This window comes from Tenrec ecaudatus, chromosome 13 (assembly GCF_050624435.1).
Source record: "Tenrec ecaudatus isolate mTenEca1 chromosome 13, mTenEca1.hap1, whole genome shotgun sequence".
In the NCBI taxonomy this organism is placed as follows: domain Eukaryota; kingdom Metazoa; phylum Chordata; class Mammalia; order Afrosoricida; family Tenrecidae; genus Tenrec; species Tenrec ecaudatus.
In genome coordinates this window covers 16,025,244-16,047,913 of record NC_134542.1, presented here as the reverse complement: position 1 = coordinate 16,047,913, position 22,670 = coordinate 16,025,244, and the positions used below count along the sequence as shown (strand labels likewise).

Sequence of the window (22,670 nt, the reverse complement as noted above, 5' to 3'; positions counted from 1 at the left end):
TCTGACTATATAGATGCAGGGGAAGCATAGAAGAAAGGCTTCCTTATACTGCTCCTCTTAGCAGGGAAGGCAAATATCCTTAAGATGGAAAACCAAACCAAGCTCACCATCAGCAAGTCAATCCTGACTCACAGTGTCCCGATAGGGCAGGACAGAACTGCCCCTGTGGGTTTCCCCTCTCTCCAGCGCAGCAGCTGGCGATTTTAAACTGCTAGCCTTGTGGTTGGCAGCGTGACAAGCAACCACTTTACCACGTGTAAATGTGGAGCCAGCTGGTCGATTCCAACTCCTAGTCTCCCAACAGCAGAGCGTAGAACTGCCCTGTAAGGTGGACCCGGTTCCTCAGGAGACAGATGAAGCTGGCTGCTCCCATAAAACACCACAGTCTCAGAAACCCTCCCGCGCCCCCTGGAGTCGCTCTGAGTCAGAATCCGCCTAACGGCAGCAGGAATGTTTAAGGAACAGACTGCAACGTCTTTCTTCCACAGCGCAGATGGTGGATTTGAACCAGCACGCTCTGGGCGAGTTGGTGTCACAGCAAACAACTCTGTCAGCCCTGAGGAGGCAGCAGAAGAGGGCCTTGCAAAAGTCTACGAGGGAGACACTCTAGAGAGGGGCTCTCTGCTCTCTGTTTTACAGGCATGGGGGTAAAACATGATAAGTATTCATTCAAGAAGCCTGGAAACTCCAACTTACTGCCACCACATCTATTCTGCTTTGATGGTATCATGGGTTGAAATGGGCTGCTAGCCACAAGGGCAATAGTTCTAAACCACCAGCTACTCCTCATGAGAAAGACGAGGCTTTCTACTCTGATAAGGAATTACAGTCTCAGAAACCTGCCCCCCTCCCTCGTGGCAGTTCTACCCTCTCGGATAGGGTCAACATAACGCTCAAATTCCAGGGCATCTGAGAAGACATTCTTTCAGGAACTTCTGTCCTCCAGAAGCCACCGTATCACTAAGGTAAACTCTTTTTTTTTTCCAAATCATTTTATTGGAGGATCATACAATTCTTATCACAATCCATCCATCCATCCATTGTGTCAAGCACCGTTGTACCTCTACGTCTATTCCCCCTTATCTACAAGTATCTCTCCCTTATCTACACGTGTGCTTGATCATAAATTAAGCAGTGGCTACATCTCCCATAATACAAGCTAATAACTGTCTGTAAGCCTTCAAGGTCCAAAGGTCCCATCGAAGGCAAGTATTCCAGTCCTTCGCCGTACGATGATTAACCAACCCCAGCTGAACTTGACAAAATGTCCCCGTGCCAATCACTGCGACTGCACCTGGGCTTCTCTTGCACCTGGTGTCTGGTGGCCTATATCCTCTTCTGGTGGAAAGAAAGACATCTCCCTGTATGCCCTGTACCCTTACTTTGAGGCAAACAGCATGTCCCCGGTGTCTAGTGCAACTCACAGCGACACTAGCGACTCTGGCAGCATGGAGCATGGATGGGGTGTTTGAGAAATGTGATCCTGTGGACGTGGTATCTTATAGAACCAAACAACCTGTTGGACAGCCCTCCCCACTCCCAGTGCTCTGGGTTTTGCAGCAGTGGGTTGGCATAGGCCCCTGAGCTGGATGACTGAGACAAACTGATTCCATCCCATTGTATTTCTGGGGCTATCTTGACCAGCCCTGGTGGCATCATGGCTACAGCCTGGGCTGAAATCCGCGAGGTCAGCAGTTTGAAACCACCAGATGCCCCACAGGAAAAAGATGGGGTTTTCTATTCCTGTAAACAGACAGTCTGGGGAACTCACAGAGACAGTTCCACCCTGTCCTATAGGGTCGCTATGAGTCAACATTGACTCGATGGCAGTGAGTTAGGGGTTTGGGTTTTATCTTAACCAGTTGTCACTGAGTCAATTCCAACTCATGGGGACCCATGTCCAAAATAGAACTGCACTCCGTGGGTTTGCAAGGTTGTGCGATCTTTTGGAAGCAGATTACCAGGATGATCAGGCACCACTGGGGGGACTTGAACCACCAAGCTTTTAGTGAGTAGTTGAGTGTTTCACCTCTTGTACCACCCACAGACTCCAGGTCTACCTGAGCAGGCACAGCATGGTCCCTGGCTTTGGGCCAGACATCGATCCAAGTCCTTAGTTCCAGAGACTCTCAAGTTGGAATACTTCAAAGTAACACCCACCCTCGAGCTACCTTTGCTCGGATGCCACTGTTTCCATGTTTGTTTGTTTTGACGGGGTCAGACAACAATATGCATTGGTCATCTTTACATCAATGATAAGGAAAGCCCTATTTGGAGTAGTCTTGTTATCACTGCGTGAAAGAGCAATCACAGGTAAAAATATTTGAAATCAGCAAATGTTTAGTCCGATATATTTTACAATTGTCTTAAAAGGGTATTTCAATTTCCTACATACTGCATTCTGTGATGAAACAGAAACAGATAGTTTAAGCAACTTACCCTGAAGACACACAGCGAGTGAGAGGTTGGGCCGTGCTGACTTTGACCTGTGGCTTCTACAGTAAATCAATAAGTAAGAACCACGGTGCGACTGATCCAGAAACCTTTGGAACTTCCCCTTCTTGGCTTTCTTATCGCCTTGCCTAGACATGAATGAAGAGTCGATGCACAGCCTCTCGCTTGTTTGTTTTTTGTTAGTCTTGTTTGTGATAACCCTTTTCCTGCTAAATTCCCACACCGAGATTCGGTGGGCTGTGCTGGTGGAAAATATCACAGGACATTAAAAAAGAAGAAACATGCCCAAGACAAAATATCAAAGGAGCCATTCTGGAAATGGACAAACTCCAAGCTAAGGTCCTCCGTCCACACATCCTTTTATTCGGAATTCCTAATCAGGGTTCCAGAAAACTGGTGACATCGTAGCACATAAAAGGGGTGCATGAAGGATCCAAGGCCAGAAATGTGGAGTTACAGTTCAGTCTGTGCCTACAATACAAGACACGAGGGAGCCTCTCACAGGTTCTGGGTGTTCAAAGATGATATGATCTAGTCCCAAGGTGACACAAAGAGCTCAGTGCTTCTCTGCTAACCCAAAGTGATGCCGTGTGGGTAAGCATGGGATTACTAACCACAAGGTTGGTGGTTCAAACCCACTAGCCACTCCATGGAAGAAATACGACTCCCTGCTCCCATACAAAGGCTTAGAACCCTTATGTAGGATCACTAGGTGTCAGAATCAATTCTGTGGCAGTGGAGCTGGTGTTGGGGGCAGGGTGTTGTTTTGCTTTGTTTGAAGTGCCTCAGAAGAAAGACCAGGTGTATCTGCTTCTGCAAGGTCACAGCCCTGAAAACCTGTGGAGAGCAATTCTGCCCTGTGAGTTGAAGGTAACATAATGGCAGTGAGTTTTGGGTTTCGGATGACCCAGAAACTCATGGTGAAAGAAAGAAATTAATAAAGCAGACTACACTGGAGTGTATACTGAGCTACAAGCACAGGAGATCAGCATCAACGGAGGCTGAGATAATTGAACATTGTTGACTCGGCCAAGAAGGCTCCTCTTGGAGTGTGGTACAAATGAGTGTCAGCCCTTCAGACGGCGTTCAAGTCTCAGGGTAGATACAAGCGTTTAAGGAACTATTTTAACACAAACTGCCTAGAGGAGACAACAGTGTCTTGGGCAGGACTTTGAATGGGGATATTCCCGTTCAACTGCCTGGCAGGAATCCACATTTCCATGCATAGATATGGGCTCGAAAATCTATATTTTCAACAAAAGCGCCAAGATCCCTATCCTAAGAGGTGGACACAAGACTCACCTGCAGGTCTTGTTAAAACGGAAATTGCAATTCAGTATATCTGGGGTGGAAATGCATCCTCTCAGCAGGGGGTTCAAACGGAACTAAACTGGTTTGGTGACCTAGTTTCCTTTTCCTACAAGTGGAGATCTTTACTTCTTGAAGTAACATCTACTGGGATCTTTACTTTTTGAAATAACGTCTATTCCCTTCTTTCATTCAGCCCTGAGAAGCTCTACACAGCTGAATCTAGTAACTTCAATTTTCCCTTCAATCTAGTAAGACTGCCCTGGGGGGCTAGAGGGGCGGGGGTTACAAAAGGCCCGTCTTCAGGAGGTTCCCAGATCCTACCCTTCCTACCCATCCGTGGGGCCAATGTAAGCACTACACCCAGAAACTCAGGGCGACTGAATCCTAGTTAAATGCCGAGCCACGTTCTTCAGTGTTCGACTGCACATTGAACAATATCGGTCTCTGATGAAACCCAAACTCTTTTGCAGGGACAGATTCTTTAGGGAGAAACAAACAAACAAACAAACAAAGAGCAACAGCAAAAATAGTGCACCACTAATGACGGGATCCAGTCTTCTGTGTCTGCACAGCACAAAGCCCTCATTCACATTCAACCCCTAATTGCATAAATATGCAAGTATTCAGATTTCTGTAGATATTGCCGTTTCGCAAACGCAGTAATAAATTAAAAGCTTTACATTGCATTCCAACCACATATAAAGGGTTGATTCAGACCACTGGCTCTGCACGAGAATCCAGCCCAGCTTTGCTGTGTATCACTGACTACAAAGGAAAACTTTTATCCCACTAGCTTTGTTATAGTCTAAGCAATCATACTCTTTTTTTCCCTCTCTCTTCTCAACAGCTAGAGGGATTTCAAATGGGCCTCAAAACCATGGGGTTGTTGCAGTTGATTTGCCTAACATAGAGGAGAACTCAGCTGACAGATCTTCTGTTTAAATCAACTCAGCACACACACACACACACAAATTTAATTTCCCAGGAAAGATTTTCTTGTGGCTTATTTCAGGGGCATGATGTAAGAGCCAATCACTGGCTGTTGCTCCCTCCCGACATTTTTTTTTTTTAAGTTAAAAAAAGAGATGCTGGCCAACTAGCTGCTCCTCTCAGAGTTCTCCAAATCTGTAACTAACCCAAGGGGCTATTGGCGGAGCTGACATAAGGCAGGGGCGTATGAGTAGCAGCCACAGTCTGCGGAGAACAAACAAGGGCACCAGGTCAGTGACAGCCTACATGGACTCAACCGGTGGATTAACAGCGATGTCTTCACCACGGAGCAGCAGGACATCTCCACGGCCTCACATGGCAGGATGGAAACCTGTGCGTGGCCAATGGCGATCCTCGTGCGGCTGGCATGGGCTCCCGGGAGAGCATTAACAGCCTGCAGCCTTTGTAAACCTGGGGTGCTCTGGCAGCCCCGCTAGTGTCCTGGGGCACGGTTTAAGGAACCGTCTAGAAAGATGCTCAAGCATCTGCGAAGCAACCACTGTTGTTCCACCTGCCTCTCTGTCCAAGTTTTGTCTGACACCCAACCAATCTCTTGAATCAAAATCACTCATCTTTCTTCCATAGATTAATTTCTGAGCAGTGTACGGGGAAGGAAGGATGTGTCCCAATTGGGAAATGACTGGGTGGCAGACCAGCTGCTCATCTGGTTCTCAGCCATGAAAAAGGCAGGCGGTGGCGGGCCCAGGATGTGTCACCTGTGTGGGTCATGGACAAGCAAGGCTACCCATCCAGTCACTTCACAATGAGTGCTGCCGATGCCCAGAAACAAACAGTTCTCCCGACTCAAAAGCTCGTCCAGACACAGAGGTCAACCTTGCTACTTCTAATGGATCCGCAGAGCAAGAGAAGGTCAAGGAGCTACCATGCCACAGTCGAAACCATGTCCTCCCTCTCCTAACCCCAAACAAGTGTGTCTAGCACCATCCTTCTCCATGACGAGGCCCCAGCTACTTAGCTGGCCAAGCCCTGGGAAGCCTCCAGACCTCCAGGGGGCAAAGACCCACCATCTTGAGATTGTTGCTAACACTGTGGTCCACACTGACAAGCAAAATCAAAAACCGTCTTGGGGTTTGGTGTACACATATTAACGCCTAAATGCCTCTCCCTAATAAGTTTCGGGATTAACAAATGTTTGTCCAAAGAAGTCTAATTGGAAATGGAACCACGATAGTCTAATACATATATGCATGAAATGGAACGGCGGGCTAATAGGCGTAGCTGACACCAAATATGCAATTTACATACATTACACACTAATAATCTCCATTTTCAGATGATTCTTTAAAAGCCACGGGATGGATGGGAGTGTGAAAGGTTTTCTTTTGGGAAATGGGAGCAAGACTCCAAGACGGGCCTGATGGCTCCAGGCGTGTGGTTCAGGGAATGTGTGGGTCTATCCTTCAGCAAGGGGATGCCAGCGCCACAAGGTGGTAATGACGCAACCGACCTAAGAGAGGAGTGGTCCTTAATCCTGATGAGATCTGAAGACCATCCCTTTGTTCTTGAGGGGCTGAGCGCTGGGCCGACAAATCTTGATGAGAATTTCTCCTTCCCTTAGTTAATTACCCATGCAATAAGACAGGTGTGCCAGTTATTCAATTACCTCTTGCCCAAAACCAGGATACAATAGGAAAAGGGGTTTCGAAGTGCAGCTTTGGACCATGAGAGACTGATTAATACCAGTTAAAGGTTCTCTAATACAAAACTTCCCTCTTTTTTGGGAGGGGGGGGTGGGTAGGAGCATAAGCCTATTTTTTTTTAATTTTGTCATTGGTTTCACTCATAAACCAGAAACCCAAACCTACCCATCTGCCCAAAACGGAAAATGTGTTCATAATAACCCAGATTTATGCCAAATGGATTTTTAAGTATCGCTGAATTGAGAGCGTTCTCAAAATTTATGGCCGTTGAGGTTGCAACTAGGACGTCCTCTTTCTGAAGGAGGAAACGGCTCGAAACGAACACAGTAAAGGCTCCCAGAGCTCCTTGGATATCAAATGGCTCCTTAGGAGGTGGGGGGAGAAATGTCAATGATAGAGGAGTAAATGAATCCAAACCATATGGCTCAAATTTTCCTTAAAATACACAGTTTGAAAAATTAAGGAGGAAAAGTGCTTGGCAAAATGTGTTTTTGGTTTTACCGAACCCAAAACATTTGAAGAATCATTTGCAATGGTTGATGAACCTGAAACGCAGCCGGCTTGGCCAGCTTTTATACAATACGCCACAGCAGACATGCGCCCCGAGAAGCCACGTAAGACTCTGATCCTGGATTTTGCTCCAGAGATCATTAGTATCTGTCACCCAGACAGTGGCATTTACAGAAGTAGGGTGGGGGTGATTGAAAAGGGCATTCGTTCCATTGCCCCTCGTTTGGGGGCACTCTACTCTGTGTTTTTTGGGAGGATTGGGGGAAGTGAGGGGTTTTATTTCTTACAAAGGAGAGTTAATGAGAACATGGGCCAAATGTTAATTAGCCTCACGTCTTGAGCATATGGTTGTCTTTCCTTGGCCAGCGTGCCTTTTCCCCTCGGGTACACGCAGGTAGGTGCTGGGGACATCACTCACTCACTCACTCACTCACTGCCATCCAGGTGAAGCCTGCTCATAGCGACCCTACAGGACAAGGCAGAACAGCCCCTGTGGGTTTCCCAGACTGGTAACTCTTCGTAGGACTGAAAAGCCCTGTCTTTCTTGAGAGAAGAGTGGCAGTGGTTTCGAACTGCTGACCTTGTGGTTCACAGCCCAAGCGGTAACCACTATGCCATGAGAGCAGCGATTCTCAACCTTCCTAAAGCCACAACCCTTTCATACAGTTCCTCATGTTGTGGTGACCCCCCAATCCTAAAATGATTTTCCTTGCTCCTTCAACACTGTCATTTTGCTACTGTTATGAATCAGGCAACCCCTGTGAAAGGGTTGTTCGATCCCCAAAGGGGCTGAGACCCACAGGTTGAGAACCATTGCACCAGAGCTCCTTCATCTTGTAGGGAAGGATGATGAGTCGTCCACCGAGAGAACTTCCCCCAGAGGCACTTGCTACAAGGGGAAACGCTTGCTAGAAGGTGTTCCATCATTCACAATGAGCCCTAGTCCCTAGAAAATATATATAAAGTTCAGACCATCAGAGCTACTTAGAGACAGAGACAATGCAGGGTGTGCCTGTCTGCCACCCACTCGCCCTTCACTGGGAATCTGGCCTCCAGTTCCCTCAAGGAACCAGCCCTAGAGGGAATGTGGAAACCAGGACCCCACTAGAGAAGCCATCGACATGCCTCAGGAAAATCAGGTGGACTAGCAGTGCCGGGGCCCATGGAAAACTCAGGACTGCGGGCCACACGTGTCATTTGTGTTCCTCGAGGAAGAGAGAGTGATTTGTCCCCTAGCTCAACCACTGACCAACTTCAATCTTCCTCTCAGTGAAACAGGTTTTAGTCCCAAAAGAGAGCAGGTGATGCGGTCACTTGCCAATGGCTAAGGGGTGCATCGACCTACACAAAGAAAACCAAAATGTCTGAAGGTTTGGGTCATTATTCTGAGATTTCAAATGTCTGGTTCTACGGTGGTGGCATGTCAATCCATGACTCCACGAATCTGACCTGTTGGCAGGGGTAGACTTCTGTAATTATTATTCCCAGAGCTGAGACCATCCCCATGCGGTGGGTGGAGCAGCTAAGAAAGCATTTGGCTTGTGGTCTGACCCTGAGCCTTAAAAGGATAGGGGCTGGAGGAAGAAGGTACGTTCTAGACCTCAGACAAAAACCAGCTAAAGTCTACAGACAAAGCCCTCCTACCCTTATGGTATCTATCCGTTCCTTGACAACAGCAACAAAATCAAGCAGTCCCATTCGACGGCAATCCGTATCCTTGCCAGCTTGTGGCTTCCAAGTTCAAAAGACAAGCAACCCGTCAAATTCAATGACAAGAGGAAAAACATCAAGCAAAAGACACAGCACTTTGTTAACGTGTTAGGTAGCTTCCACCAAAGGCATCCACAATAAAAACCGACCCATTTATTGACTAAAAAAAAAAGATAACGCATCTCAAAACACTTTAGATTTCATTCTGTCTAAAATGAATAATGAAGAAAGGCCGATATGGAAAGGTGAAGGTAAAGAAAGTGCAAGATACAATTAGATAAGCAGCCATCTCCACCATGTTCTGAAATAAGCAGAATTCCCTGCGCCCCCCCCCCTCCCCCAGTTCCCCGGAAAGGATTAGGAAGCAACATGCAAAAATGTTGCCAGTGTTTGCCCATGGGATAGCTGTTGGATTAAAACCAACTTTGGGGGCTGGGAGTTCACTGATGAATCTGTCGTGCCAACGAATTTCCTTGTTGACGAGTAAGTAAACAAATAGACAACACATCCACTGCTTTTCCAACTCAAGCCACCCAGGCGTTTCCAACTCATAGTGTCGCTATAGGAAGACTGGACCTGCCCCTGTGGGTTTCCGAGGTGGTAAATCTTTATGGGGGCAAACAACCTTTGCCCTTCTCCCAAGGGGTAGTTTGTGGGATCGAACTGCCGAACTTGATGTTAGCAGGCCACTGCTTGCCTGACACCCCCACCAGGGTCCCTTCAAAAACCTCACCGCTATCGAGTCAAGTGTGACCTTCAGCCACCCTCTAGGACAGATAGCACGGTCCCTGTGGGGGTCTGAAACTGTAAATCTTTATGGGCATGGAGAGCCTCATCTTCCCGTGCCCATCTACTCCTGGCCCAGACAGAGCAACTAGTGGTTTCAAACTGCTGACTCTGAGGTTACCAGCCTAACACTATGCTACCAGGGCTCTGTCCAGGGCTCCTAAGGCTTAGCAAAAAGCATGCAAATTAACCTTGGCTGCAAAGTTTAAAAAGTGAGCCTCTATGAAATCATTTTTAAGTATAAAGAAAACGTCCTGGCTCTGTTTTGGTTTTCCCCCCGAATCCGGTTTCTTCTTCAGCCATCTATGTGCTAGAATGCAGGACTTGACTAGGAGCCAAGGTCCCAGGTTATAGTCCCAATCCTTGCACTGGTCAGCTCCGTGACCTTCAGGCCACTGTTCCTTTGGGTCTCAGGTGACATGTCTGCATGTTAGAGGTTGGATGGAGGTAGAGGAGGTGGAAGTGGACGTTAAAGAGAAGAAAGAGTTATGGGAAAGGAAGAAGAAAAACAAAGGAGTTACTGTCCAGTGGATACCCCACAGGTATCAGCAAAAAACAAAGGCCGTGGGCCTGCTAGACGTCAATAGGAGGGACTTTCTTTCAAGGTGCCATTGAGTGGCTTGGACCTGCTAACTTTAGTTTTTGGTGCCACCCCAGAGACTCCGAATCTGAAGCCCCGTTCCCTTTTGGGTGTTTGGTGATGCCATCTACTAAGAAGCACTTCCGCAGCGACGAGACGGTCAGTTTTCCTTGTTGTTGGGTGCCGTGGGGAGGGTTCTAAGTCCTGGTGACTCTACATACCACAGAACGAAGACGATCCAGCCCTGTGCCTGCACCCTCACAGCTGACCTTACGGGGGAGCCCATGGCGGCAGCCCCTGCATTGGTGCATGCTGTCCAGGGCCTTCCCCTTGTTCGCTGCCCCTCCACCTTCCTGAGCGTGAGGTCCTTTTCCGGGCACTGGTCTCTCCTGACAACGTGCCCAGAGGACGTGAGACCAAGCCTGGCCACCCTCTCCTCGAAGGAGCACTCTGGCGGTACTACTGTCCACTACGCTTTAGCAGAACCATGCTGTTGGACACGGACTCATCTCTTCCCATTTTTCTGGGCGTTCTCTTTAAGAGCGCCAGCTAAGCGAGAGGAGGTCCCTGTGTTTCGATAGACGCATTAGTCAGAAGGGAACAATCCCACAGGCGAGGCAGCATGCGGTGGGGGGGGGGGGAACACCCCCCTTCCACCCCCCGGCTCCTACTCCACTGCTGTGTCCTTGTGGTTGGCAAGACACTGACTGACCTGTTGCGTTGCGTTTTCCAGCTGTGCCTGAGGAAATCAGGCACAAGCTCGCAGTCTGTGTTCTTTCCTAACTCACTGGGGATGCTCCGAGAAGAAAACATGCACTCCTTGGGCCGACTGCAGGCAGACAGGCATGGTAGAAAGACAGAAGGTGCTGGCTGGCAGCCGTGTGGCGAGGCACCAGCCTAGCATGGCAGGGCGATAGTAAACAGGGAAAATCATCTGTGGAATTTTCCATTGCCCGATATTGGAATGATTCCCACCCGACCGCCAACCCTGAAATCCCAGCCAGGCTCCTGGAATCGAGGATTAACAGTTTCAAGATTAAGATCTAGCCCATTCCATGTACAGAATACTTACGCAACCCAATGAAATACACTTATTATCCTCTACGTACTACACAGGACACTGGCCCACGCCCCGACCTAATGCAAGCTGGTGTTGCCATTTTTATTAGGAGTAAGTAGACCAAGGCCCTAAGGAAGGCCAGAGAAACCTCAGTTCTCTACCTCACACTAACAGGGTTCAGGGGGTTCTTCGTTTAAAACTTTCAACCAAACCGTGGTCGTTGAAAAAGCCTTCCCCACGGCATAAACGAACTTATTAAAAACCGCTGCGATAGCGCCTTCTGATGCTACTTGGCGGCGGCGGCTTATACGCCAGGAAGCCGAGCCTTTGCAAGATGCACGCGGGACATCTCACTCCCCGTCGTCACGCAAAATCACGCCTGCAAATGCCAGCCCCGTGCAACTCCGCGTGCGTGAGAGCCCGGGAGGGCGAACGCTCACTGTTCTCGCGTTGCGATTTTTCTCCAGTGAGGTTGAAAGCCACTGCCTTTTTATATTTATTTTTCATCCTTGGATGTGCTCTGAGAACCTAGGAGACTTAATTGCATTAACTGTTACGGGGGGAGGGGGCCAAAAAATAGGAAGGGGAGTTTATGAACGCTTGCCTTGAGGCAGAAATGTTTATTTCATGGCCTTGGCTAGCCAGTCTTTTCAACTCCAACAGGCTTTGAACTTGTCAGCTCCTCGGAGTTATCACCGTGGTGCAGAGACTCCGAACTCCACTCCGGAGAGGCAGACCCCGAGTGGAAGAAGACGGAGAAGGCAAAGATACAAGAGTGCGGGTTTTTTTGGCCACCCTTTGTGCCATTAAAATCTCATTTTCTGCCTATTAGAATGCCCTCTTGGTGTTTAGGCGGCGGTGATAGTCGGTGATTAGTGTGTAATTGAGTATAATTGTCTTTTCACTTTTCATTTGTGTCATCCTCAGCGGCTCTCTGTTTTTCCAGCCACCGCGAGGGGCGAGGGGGCTGCAGAAAGATAAAGCTGTTAAAACTCTCACTCGGGGCCCCGAAGACACCCCTGATTGTAATTATAGATTGCAGCCCCTTTGTGACATTGCTCCAAATTCCGCGGGCGGCCTTCCTCACCACCTGGGCATGGGCTCCCTAATAAAATCAAGGGCTCTGTATTTAAACAACTGCTAAGAATGTCACCCTGCGACAGATGCCACATGTAGGAAATTTCACCAGCCCTCTGACACGCCATCAAGGCAATTTATTAATACGCTCTCCCGAGGAAAAGCACTCATAGCCCAATGCAAATTAAACAAACAATTACGACATTCGAATATTCTTCCATAGTCCCCAAGAGCGGCGCTTCTCCTAATTCACGCGTTTATAACTCATTTATTCCTGCACTTGGCAGTGAGCAGCTGGGAGAGCCCCGCACGCCACACACTGGCTCCCGCTCTCGGAGTGTTTTGTCGAATCTTTGGTGTTTTGCAACCAGGGGTCTTCTGCTCACGAGCCCCTCAGCTGACCAAACATCATTAAAAAACAAAATGAGAAACAAGCACATAACCACGCCTGTGAGATTCCTGACCAGAGCCCAGATCTCGGAGTGGAGAAAACAACACATGATCAACGCCTTGACAACGAAGCATAAACACAAAGGCCCATGGTCTACCCATCCTCCTTTTTTTTTTTTGTAAATTCCCTCAGATTTCAAGCCTAAGCTCTGACTTTGGAGGCAGCCAGTAGGAAGGGTGGAGAGAAAGGAAACTAGAAAACTGAAATCATGTGGCTTGTATAAAGAATACATTATGGTTTAAATTTGGCAATTCATTATCCGAGCGCCTCGGGGAATTGACTGTTGGGTTCTGGGATACAGCAAATCGTCTGTCTGGAAACACGGGACTGACCTGAGGTGAAAGGCCATTGCCAATGGCGGGGTTCATGGGGTTGGAGGGCCCAGACGGAGGTACAAAGCTGTCTGGATAACTGGAAAATCCATGCCTGGTGCTGGGGAGGCAGTAGGCCGAGCTGCCCTCCGGGTTGGAAGGAAGAGTGCTTTGGTGAACAGTGCTCGGAGGAAGTGGCTGAGGCCGGTGCACGGTGCTGCTGGGATCCGACACGGCTGAAAGGAAGGAGATGGTCAGTCGGGGCTGTCCTGGGACGCCCGCAGAGAAAACTTGGCACTCAAGCGCACCATCAGGTAGCCCTCAGTGGCGCCTGGTCTGAGGCAAGCCCAGCCCAGCGGTGCTCTACCCAAATGCCCATCCCCAACCGCATTCCCTTTCCAACTCCAACAGGAATGCACACTCCAGCCACAACGTCCCTGCGGTATCTATTGTCCCCTGTCTGTCCAGCCCACCTGAACCTGGCTGCAGCAATCACACGAGCAGGCCTAAAAGGCTGTCAGGGTGACTCGAACCCACATGAGCAATGCCAAGTCTCAACTCTCTTAGCAAATACCCGGGCCCGGGCCAAGAGCTTCGACAGGCATGGTCAGCACCTGGCTCCAATCCCTGGAGTTCGATCGTTCACGAGCCCGCGGGATCTGGCTTTGTAACGTACCATCCGCCCAGTCCCCTCTGTGTGCTGGCCAGTGGAACCAAGGGAAGGTTCTCGTTGACTGTCACGGATAGCCCGAGTCTGAGAACTTCCATTAATTGGGGTGGAAACGAAGGCAAAGCAAGGCTCAGGTGAGTGTGCAGAAAAGCTGCTTGTCTTGCTTTCAACCTGTGCACAAGAATTACAGGGTGGCCGCACTTCTCCACAGAGGCTCAGCTAGGTCACAGAGCCAACAATGACTCTGAAAGGCGGCAGGTACATCCAGGACAGGCCGGTGGTCTGGGGGGTGGAGGGGTGTCATCAGTCTCTTGGAAGATTTCACTGTCTAAAGGGGAAGGGCGTGCCCATTTTCAGCTCCCCGGCTCCCTTCCGCAGTACCTTGTGGAATAGACGTGGGCTGGTAGGAGGGCTCCGACAGCTGGTACGTCGGCAGCGTCGGCATGGCAGTGGGGGGGAATCCCCCCGGAATGAGGTGGTTGAAAGCCATTAGTTGATTGGCCCCAGCTTGCTTCCTCCATCTTGCGCGGCGGTTGCTAAACCAGACCTATGGATTTAATTTAAAATTTGAGGATTTCACTGATGAAATAATAGGACATTCTTAATGAATTTTTCATGCTAAAACAGATTAAAGGCCCCTTACTGACAGGGCCCAGGAATGCCGCGGCCCTCCACTTCTGTGTCGCTGAGGGGTATTGTCAGGGGGGAAGGAGAGTTCAATTTCAGGGTCAGTGGAGAGGCTTCAAAGGTCCTCTGTCATCCTGCAGTTGTTCCCGCTTCCCTTCCCCCAGGAAACTTAAGGTGACTACAGGCAAGGGGGGCTAGGAGAAGCAGGAACAACAGGAACTGCCCGGCTACCGCCGTCACCAGCCACTCACTCACCTTTCTGCACCGCAGGTCTCAGGAGAACCCATGGGACCTCTTGGCCCCCACACGGTACATGCCCTAAATCTGGCCTCACTGGTTACACCAAGCCTTGCATTTCTATGCTCAACATTGCTGTGATGGGTGTCACTCCAGGGCAGCCCTATCAAGAGATCAGGAGGGTTAGGGGGCGTCACCTCGCTCGTTCATGTCAAGCGTGAAGCATAGCAATGAAGTTATTGGGGATCCATACCCATGAGGGGAGTGGTGAAGGAAATGTGGGGTTTTCATTAAGAAGAGCCCCCTCTCCAATTTTTGGTCTTTCTTTCAGAGCAACAGCTTTAAGCTTCGACGCTCTGCCAACCACTGTGCTCGGCAGTGACTGGCGTGGCAACCTCAGGGGATTCGGTAAAATGCTCTCCAGGAGTTCAAAGCCTGCTGTAGTTTGCATGAGTGAGTGAGGAGAAAGGACAATGGTTTCACCAAGAAATGCGCCTGGACGGTGGGAGCCCAAAGCCCTGGGCAGGATACGGAGGCGGATCCAGCAGATACCCCCTGACCAAAGTGAAGGAATGTGAATAACCTTACTATCAGACAGAGATGAGGGAAGCTTGACCTTGGTGGATGGAAGCATGGTAGAATAGGGGATCTCCCTCTTGACCCATGCTGGATTTGTTCTAGGTTTAAATATTTTTCTCTTGTTTCTCAACAGAGATTTCCTCTTTGGATTATTTTAATATTGCCAGTGGTCTTTTCTTTCATTCTTTTTTTTTTTTCCACTTTTTTTGAGGGTGGGGGGAATCCTTTGGTATGTTTCCCAGCATATGAAGCACAGAAGGGGCAGATGGATAGAGACAATAATTGATGTAATGGCTTGTCGGGAAAAGGGGGGTTGAGGGGAATTGGAAACAAATGGTGAATGTGGGAGGGAGGATACCCTGGAACTGATTGTGATGGTGTAAATACAACTCATTTGGACTACGACTAAACTATGGAAATGTATATGTAAATTTTATTTAAATAAAACTATTGGGGGAAATGCACCTGGAAATCTAAATCATGGAGAAATGGATATAAAGCCATTCATTGGGCTTCATGAACTTACCCATATCTCATCCACATCTCAGAGGCTAAACTTGGAACTCAAGAGTGATTTTGCCAAGGGGTACACATGGCGTTTTCCCCAAATGAGAGGTTTCTAGTGATAAACGATCTTCTTACTTCTATATCAAAAGCTCCTTGGAAATGTAATGAGAGAGCGCTGTGTTTGGGGCTAGAGGGATAAAGGCTTCCAGCCTTGTTCAAGTCAACAAGAGGTTTCCAAGTACCTTGTGTATATGCTAAGGTCTGGACAAAAGGAGTGAGCAAGACAATGCCACCCTGTCCTCATGGAGCTCATGGTTTGGCCAAGGAGTCTCAAGAATGCTCGCTGGATATAGAAGCATCATGTTTGCAAAGGATTAGGGATACTTCAGCCTAGAAACAGAGTCGCAGGTCATGTTGAAGGGTTGGGTATGATCTCAAAGGGGAATCATTCCAGACAGAGAAGATCACATAAAATGGGAAGATGCTTGGTCCAGAAAACCACTGAGACCAAGAACAGGATGCACTGGAGAAGATAATAAGACAATGATGCTTCAGTGGTATAATTCTCACTTCCCATGCTTGAGGCCCAGGTTCGAATCCCAGTCAACGCACCTCATGCTCAACCACCAGTGAAGACTTGTGGGTTGATATTATGCTGCACAGGTTTCAGCAGAAGAGGATGGACTAGGCCTAAAGGCCTGGACATCTACTGCCAAAAATCAGTAATGAGAACCCTTTGGATGACAACAGTCTGATCCACAATCAATCATGTGGCTGGCACAGGACAAGGCAGTGTTTCCTTCTGCCTTGAGGCAGGGGTCAATTCAACGGCAGCCAAAAGCAATAAGATAAAATCTGATTTCCTTATAAAGTAATGTTAACAACTAGGCAAGTTCATTGTCATTTATTTATGTCAAACCATTCCAGAAGAAGAGAAGTGAGGGATTTCCCCTTTCTGGAGTCGGACCGCCCCATTTCACAAATACTTCGCCAAGGTGTCTATTTCAACATTTGCTATTAATCCAACCATTTGTCTGAGATAGCGTTTCTGTCCTTCTCCAGCCATGGTTGCAAGATACTGGTCAGGGAAGCAGCCTGAACTCCCCCCAAATATTAACATTTCAGACTCCTTAACTTTCCAACAGGAAAAGAAGGAAGGTCAATATTTTCCCATGTTGATGCATAATTGAATTAGAATTTTACTTAACTCAATAAATTGCCACCTGGGATAATAGACCTCAGAATAGCACTCAATTTCATGTCTGTGTCAGTTTCACTGTCTCACTGAAGGTCTAAGATCCTGTTACCCTGACACCCAGAGGCACTGGGGTGAGAAAATCATTTTGAGAGGAATGCTTGTAACAGCCTGTGCTGGTCTGGGGAGGCTAGGCATGAGAATCTAGGGCTGTGGTCATGCCCGAGTGTCCAAGACTGTAACCACACAGGGTGGTTGTGATTTTTATTGCAAAATAGCGAGACTGATGAGGTCCAGCTCAGGTGAGATGAGGCTCCACATCTCTCCAGACCAAGAGATGTGCAGGATGCCTCCAGCTTTGTTGACTGTCCTTGGAGCAGAGCTGAATTTCCAAGCATCCTAAGGTGAGCTACGCTCATCCGACCTCTTAACTGCAGCTGTGATTCAAATGGTCTGACCTTTGACAAAGGACTCAGAAGCTTGCCCTTCTGCCATCGTCACAGGCTGTTGCTCATCATTCCGGGCCACCTTCCTTCTACAATCTTTAGATAAATCAGCCAAGCTGGATTGACCCAGGGGCTGGCTATGCTCATGAAACCTTCAATCTCAGCCTCCTGGTGATTCATGATTCTCATGCCACCTACGAGTCTGAGTTTGTAAATCAAAACCTTCTTGGCTCACAGGAGGCTTTTTTTAGGGCAGTGAAACTATTCTGTGTGGTGCCGTGAAGCTAGATGCATGGCACTGCGCATCTTACTGCACACCCCACAGAACTGCACACCCCACGGAGTGGAACGCAACGTAAACTACGTTGACGTGACTGTTTAGCGGCGCCTAGTCAAGTTCGACTCCCAATGACCCTGACAGACTAGAATGACCCCACGGGGTTTTCTAAGCTGTAATTTTTGTTATGGTTTAAAAACAAAATAAAAATAATAGTCTCTTAAAATTTTTCCCTCTACACAAAGTAGCAATAAGGAGGAACATCACCACTTTCTACAAACACAGACGCCAAAAGGACCAGGAATAAGAGCTGTTTGGTTGTTGCTTGTCATTTTCCAGAGTGATCGAGATGAGTGTTAAAAGATGTTGAGAAAGTCTATCTGGAGTGGGGTTAGCAAGTGAAGGGAAATCGAAAGCAAAGCTTTCCTTCAAGAACAAACATTCTGCACAAAATGTCAGCATGTTCCAAGCAAGGAACTCAGAAGCTGTTTCAACTGGTGCTAAACCATCGGGTAGGGTCACTCCAGGAAGAAGTGGCACTGACTCGGAACCAGCATGCCTGTCGCCGATGGTTGAGCTGACTATTTTAATCATCATGCCACTGAGTCACCATGCCATTGCCAGTTCTATACTCTCTCAGGACCAGCTGAGTCGGCTGAGAGAAATACTACGCAGAAAACAGACTGAAGTTGCAAAGTGGGACGCGGCTCTTCTCTTCCCGATGCTTTGAAAGATGTGCTTCCATTTTTAATGGGGCAAAAAGTGCCCTGGTCACCATCTTTACTTGAAATACCTGCACTGGCCACGCAGAACAAGCCTGGGCTGCTTGCCATCATGTCAGAGGTAACTTAAGGATGTCCCCTGAGTACTCAGAAAAATGGGTCTTGGGAAATCCTCTCAATGCCCTCTCCCTAACTCCTGACAGACAATCGATGAGTAAATACCCTGAACGGCATGTGTGAGTGTGTATGTGTACAATTCGTTCATCGAAAATGGGTGGAGGGCATGGTGACTCATTGGCTACAGGGAGTGTAAACTTATTTTGGTTGTGAGAAAAGTAGCAATAGCAACACCCCCATTTGTTTTCAAGGCAACATTTCAATCGGCTGAAAATTCCCCAGAACAGCACGATCACTAGAAAAGACAGAAAATGCGTTTCAAAGGGAGGAAAAGATTTCCATACATTTTCCTCCTCGTGAGTAAAATATGAAACCCATTTTCTCACTTTCCTAGTAATAGCTATTGGGGAACGTTCATGAAAAAATACAGTCAAGAGATCTAACTACAGATCTCACCGCCACTGAAGCGACAGACACAGTGTCTGTAGAGGGAGGACAGAGAGGGTGTACCTCTTGAACACAGCAGATTGTTTCGTCTTTCTCTGACGAAGTGGCTCATGAGTTTGAACCGCTGACCTTCAGTAGCCTGATGGCAAGCCCTTGGCTTCACCTGGGCTCCTTCCAACATCCATGCAGAGATGCTTTATTCACATGGGTGCAGCGCAATGCACATCTTGGTCTGGACCGAGATAATAATTGAGCCTCAGCTTCTCTAATCACTACGTTTGTGGCTGTAAACAATTTGCCTGATGCCAGGGGGCATCAGTAAGTTCATGGAAAAGCTCCTTTATCTCCCATCTCTCCACAAGCTTTTTCTGAAACCCCCTTGTAGCTGCGGACCTCTGTTTACTCGTCTGCTAAGTGGGAGAAACAGAATGTTCACTCACGAGGCTGATATGACCATAGGACAAGACAACGCAACCCAAGTGCTGAAAAATAATACCTAACAAATGTTCAGTGCTCAATACATTGTAGCTGTGAAGTAAAATCTCACACCCATACCTCTCTCTCTGAACGCCTTGCCTTGTTTCCCAGGCTGTGTGGCCCCAAGCCAAGGCTCTTTGTGCCCCTCAAAACTCACTGCCTTCAAGTCAATTTCCAACTCAGAAGGACCCTACAGGACAGAGTAGACTGACTCTGTGCGATTCTAGGACTGTAAGTCTTTACAAGACCCCACGCCCTCATGCCCAGGCAGGTGAGTTTGTTATGCATGCTCTGTGCATTAGATGCATGTGTGTTAACGGCCCCCATCGTGTAGCCTAATTCTGCCTATGGCAATAGAAGAAGAAAATACAATCCAAGTGCTGAAAAGAACACCTAGGAAACACCTAGGAAATGCGTGGTCCTCAAAGGCCATCTAACCTGCATTATTCCAGATGAATTATTGCAAACATAACTTTTTTAATAGGGAGAGATTGTAATGCCCGATCCTTAGCACATGCACAAAAATGTGTGATTACACACTAGCCTAGCTCCTATCAAATGCTCCAATGCCAAGTGCGGTGCTCTTGGTAAGTGCATTTGAGAGCAGCCGGTACTCCTGCCTACTCCCACCTGCCTACTCCCACCTGCCTACTCCCACCTGCCTACTCCCACCTGCCTACTCCCACCTGCCTACTCCCACCTGCCTACTCCCACCTGCCTACTCCCAAGAGCATACACTCTCCTATCGTTGTTGTCATTCACCTTGGAGCTCTGAAAGTCCAGAGCAGGCTGGGGAGAGGGGCAGGGTCAGTGAGGAGAATCCGTTTGCTGCCATGAACCTAGGAAGATAATGGGTGTGCACACACACACACATGCATATTTAGTTGCACCTGTCCACATCTCAAGCGCAAACTCTATCGGAGCTACAGGTTGACCACATTTGGTCCTCCTGGAGTTCAAGGCCAAATATTGTATGAATCTCTGAAGTATACAAATCCGCTATTATTGGTGTTATTGTTAGGAGCCATTGAATCGCTTCTGACACACAGCAAACCCTACTGTACAACAGAGGCAACTACGCCCCCAAGCCTGTGCCGCCTTCACAAGTTCTCATGTGTGAGCCATTGTTGCAGCCACTGTGTCCACCTCTTTTGTCCAGAGTCTTCCTCTGTGTCACTGTCCGCCTACTTCAGAAACCTGCCAGGTGACTGTAAATGGCCACGGGGCTTCCCCAAGAATCCCAAATGCTCATGGGGCCCTGAGACTCCCTGCCCTGCAGTTCGGAGGTGGGGTGCATGGAGTAGTATGTGTGCACACACACAGACACAAGCACAAAATACCGCAGCCAAACCTCCAATGTCTCAGCTCTCCTGAAGTTAGTCTGCGATTATGCTGGTGGCTCGATCCAGACAAAAATCACTAGATCTCACCCAGACCTCCAGTTTATTATGTGTGTGTGTGTGTGTACATTTCTAAAATTGAGACCCAACAGGATGAAGTACCTTTACCCACACAAACATAGCTGGTCCTCCTTAAATGTCCTTTCTTGTCTTCCGCCGTTTTGGTGGTGTTGTGTTGATGTCTGCCGCCCTCAGGGCAATCGTATAGGGAATATTTACTAAACCGCACACACCGTGAAGAGGGGCAAAGCTTTCTTCCCACCCCACCATCCCCCGCCAAACACGTGACTGCTGGTAGTTATCTGCCTAATAACAAACACGTAAGAGGGAAATTAGCCAACTCAATCTCTGACAGACGGCAATCCTTCGTTGCATACTGAGAGGCGACTGTAATGAACGCACCAGGGCTACCGTCCTAAACTGTGAAACTCGGGTGGGAAAAAATACCCCATCATTCTGGCTTTCGCCTCATCGTCTCTATTTAGAAGTGGTTGGAAATATTTTTTTCTCTGGGTTGGAAAAAAAATGGTGTCGGGTTGGGGTTTCTAGGTTTGCTGTTTGGTTTCCCAGGTGCCCTCCATTAAACTCACTCACACTCTCTGGCGATCACTCAAACGGTGTGGACACACGTGGCTACTGCTTTCCCAGATCCTTCTCAAAATGAAAGGGTTTGGAGTTTGGCCTTGGCATTTTAATCAGTGATTAACTACCCTCTTCTTTTCCCTGCTGAGTCCCTAAGAGGTCCACATGGTGGAGGGAATGTGTGAGGCTGTAGATCATCGCTCAGTGCAGGCCGTGGTGAGTCTGCAGGGAGCTACAGAACCCTGAGGAATGTAAAGAGTCACTAGGTTAAAGCCACATTAAGACAGCTGGTACCTTAATGAGGGCCTGCTTTGCAAAGGCGGTCACTGTACCAAAAATAATCACCATAACAGATGTCTAGATACCGCTCGGTATTGGATTAGTCCCATGGCCTCCCGAAGCTAATGGGTTCTGCTGAGAAAGCTGGGTTCTGGAGACACTGCGTGGTTTCCGTTCACTTATACAATGTGTTCTGCCCCCATACCAAAAGCAGGTAGAGTTATACTGGGCACTCAGAATTTGATTGATTTATTTTTTTGAGAAAAGTGATTTTTTTCTTTTGCTTTGTTTTTAACTTCAAATTGGGTCTAGGGTTGATCGCTTTCTTAAGGGAAGATCCAGTCCATGGGACAGGCCAGCCACAGAGTGGAGGGTCCGCATGCTGGGCTATCCCAACGGGGGCATACAATGAAGGCTTACTTGAAGCATGAAGGAAGGAGTGCTTCGTATCTCACGTTTAAGCAGGTAACGATAGAACGACGGTAAAAGCAAGATAGACGAGCTGCATATTTATAACTCTATAATCTATTCTATACAAGTGGGCTTCAGAATGTTCGTGGTAAAATGAAATTAAAAGAATAGAATTCTTCCACGAACCCTTTGAAGCCCCCCTCATATAAGTATAACATCCATGCCATGTGTTAGAAGAACATGTGATAGGAATATTTATCTGTGCATATTTGCATGATTTGTCATTAGTGAGGACCATTGATGTGGTGTACAGAGGGTAGAAATTCCGTATTTCAATGCCGTGGGCAGGGACTCAATCAGCATTCAATTTTAAAGCATCGACTTTAAAAACCTTGGTCTCTAGTTGCCTCTCCCTGGAAAGGACATCCTACGTGGTAATAGTGTTAACAACAAGAGGAAGGCCCGCCGAATGGATTAACGCAGCGGCTGTGACAATGGCTCAAACAAAAACAACTTAGAGATGGCGCGGGACTGGGCAATGGCTCTTTCTATCATCCGTCAAGTGGCTATGGGTCAGAACGGACTCAACAGCATCTACCAACAGTATCTGTGACTCATCCCTTCACTCCTTCTTCCACTCACTACCCCCTTCTTTCCATTCCCCCCGCAGTCTTTCTCGTGTCCCTATTGCCTAGATACAAGAGAGTGAAACGCTGCCCCATACTGAGCCATGCTCACCCTTGTCCTGACATTGGAGCTCCCTGGTACAGCCACCGAGTCAAACCCCATCTTGTCC

General features: G+C 48.1%; 1 protein-coding gene across 2 annotated transcripts in view; it reads right to left on the bottom strand.

Moving 5' to 3' along the window:
- The window catches only part of PAX3 (paired box 3), a 110,969-nt gene that overhangs the window by 12,796 nt on the left and 75,503 nt on the right, over window positions 1-22,670 (bottom strand). For both annotated transcript variants that reach the window (XM_075529451.1, XM_075529452.1), the window contains exons 6-7: window positions 13,953-14,118; window positions 12,923-13,137 (exon numbers count right to left, since the gene is read on the bottom strand). In XM_075529451.1, the coding sequence (XP_075385566.1) occupies window positions 12,923-13,137; window positions 13,953-14,118 (381 nt within the window). The remainder of the gene's footprint in view (window positions 1-12,922; window positions 13,138-13,952; window positions 14,119-22,670) is intronic.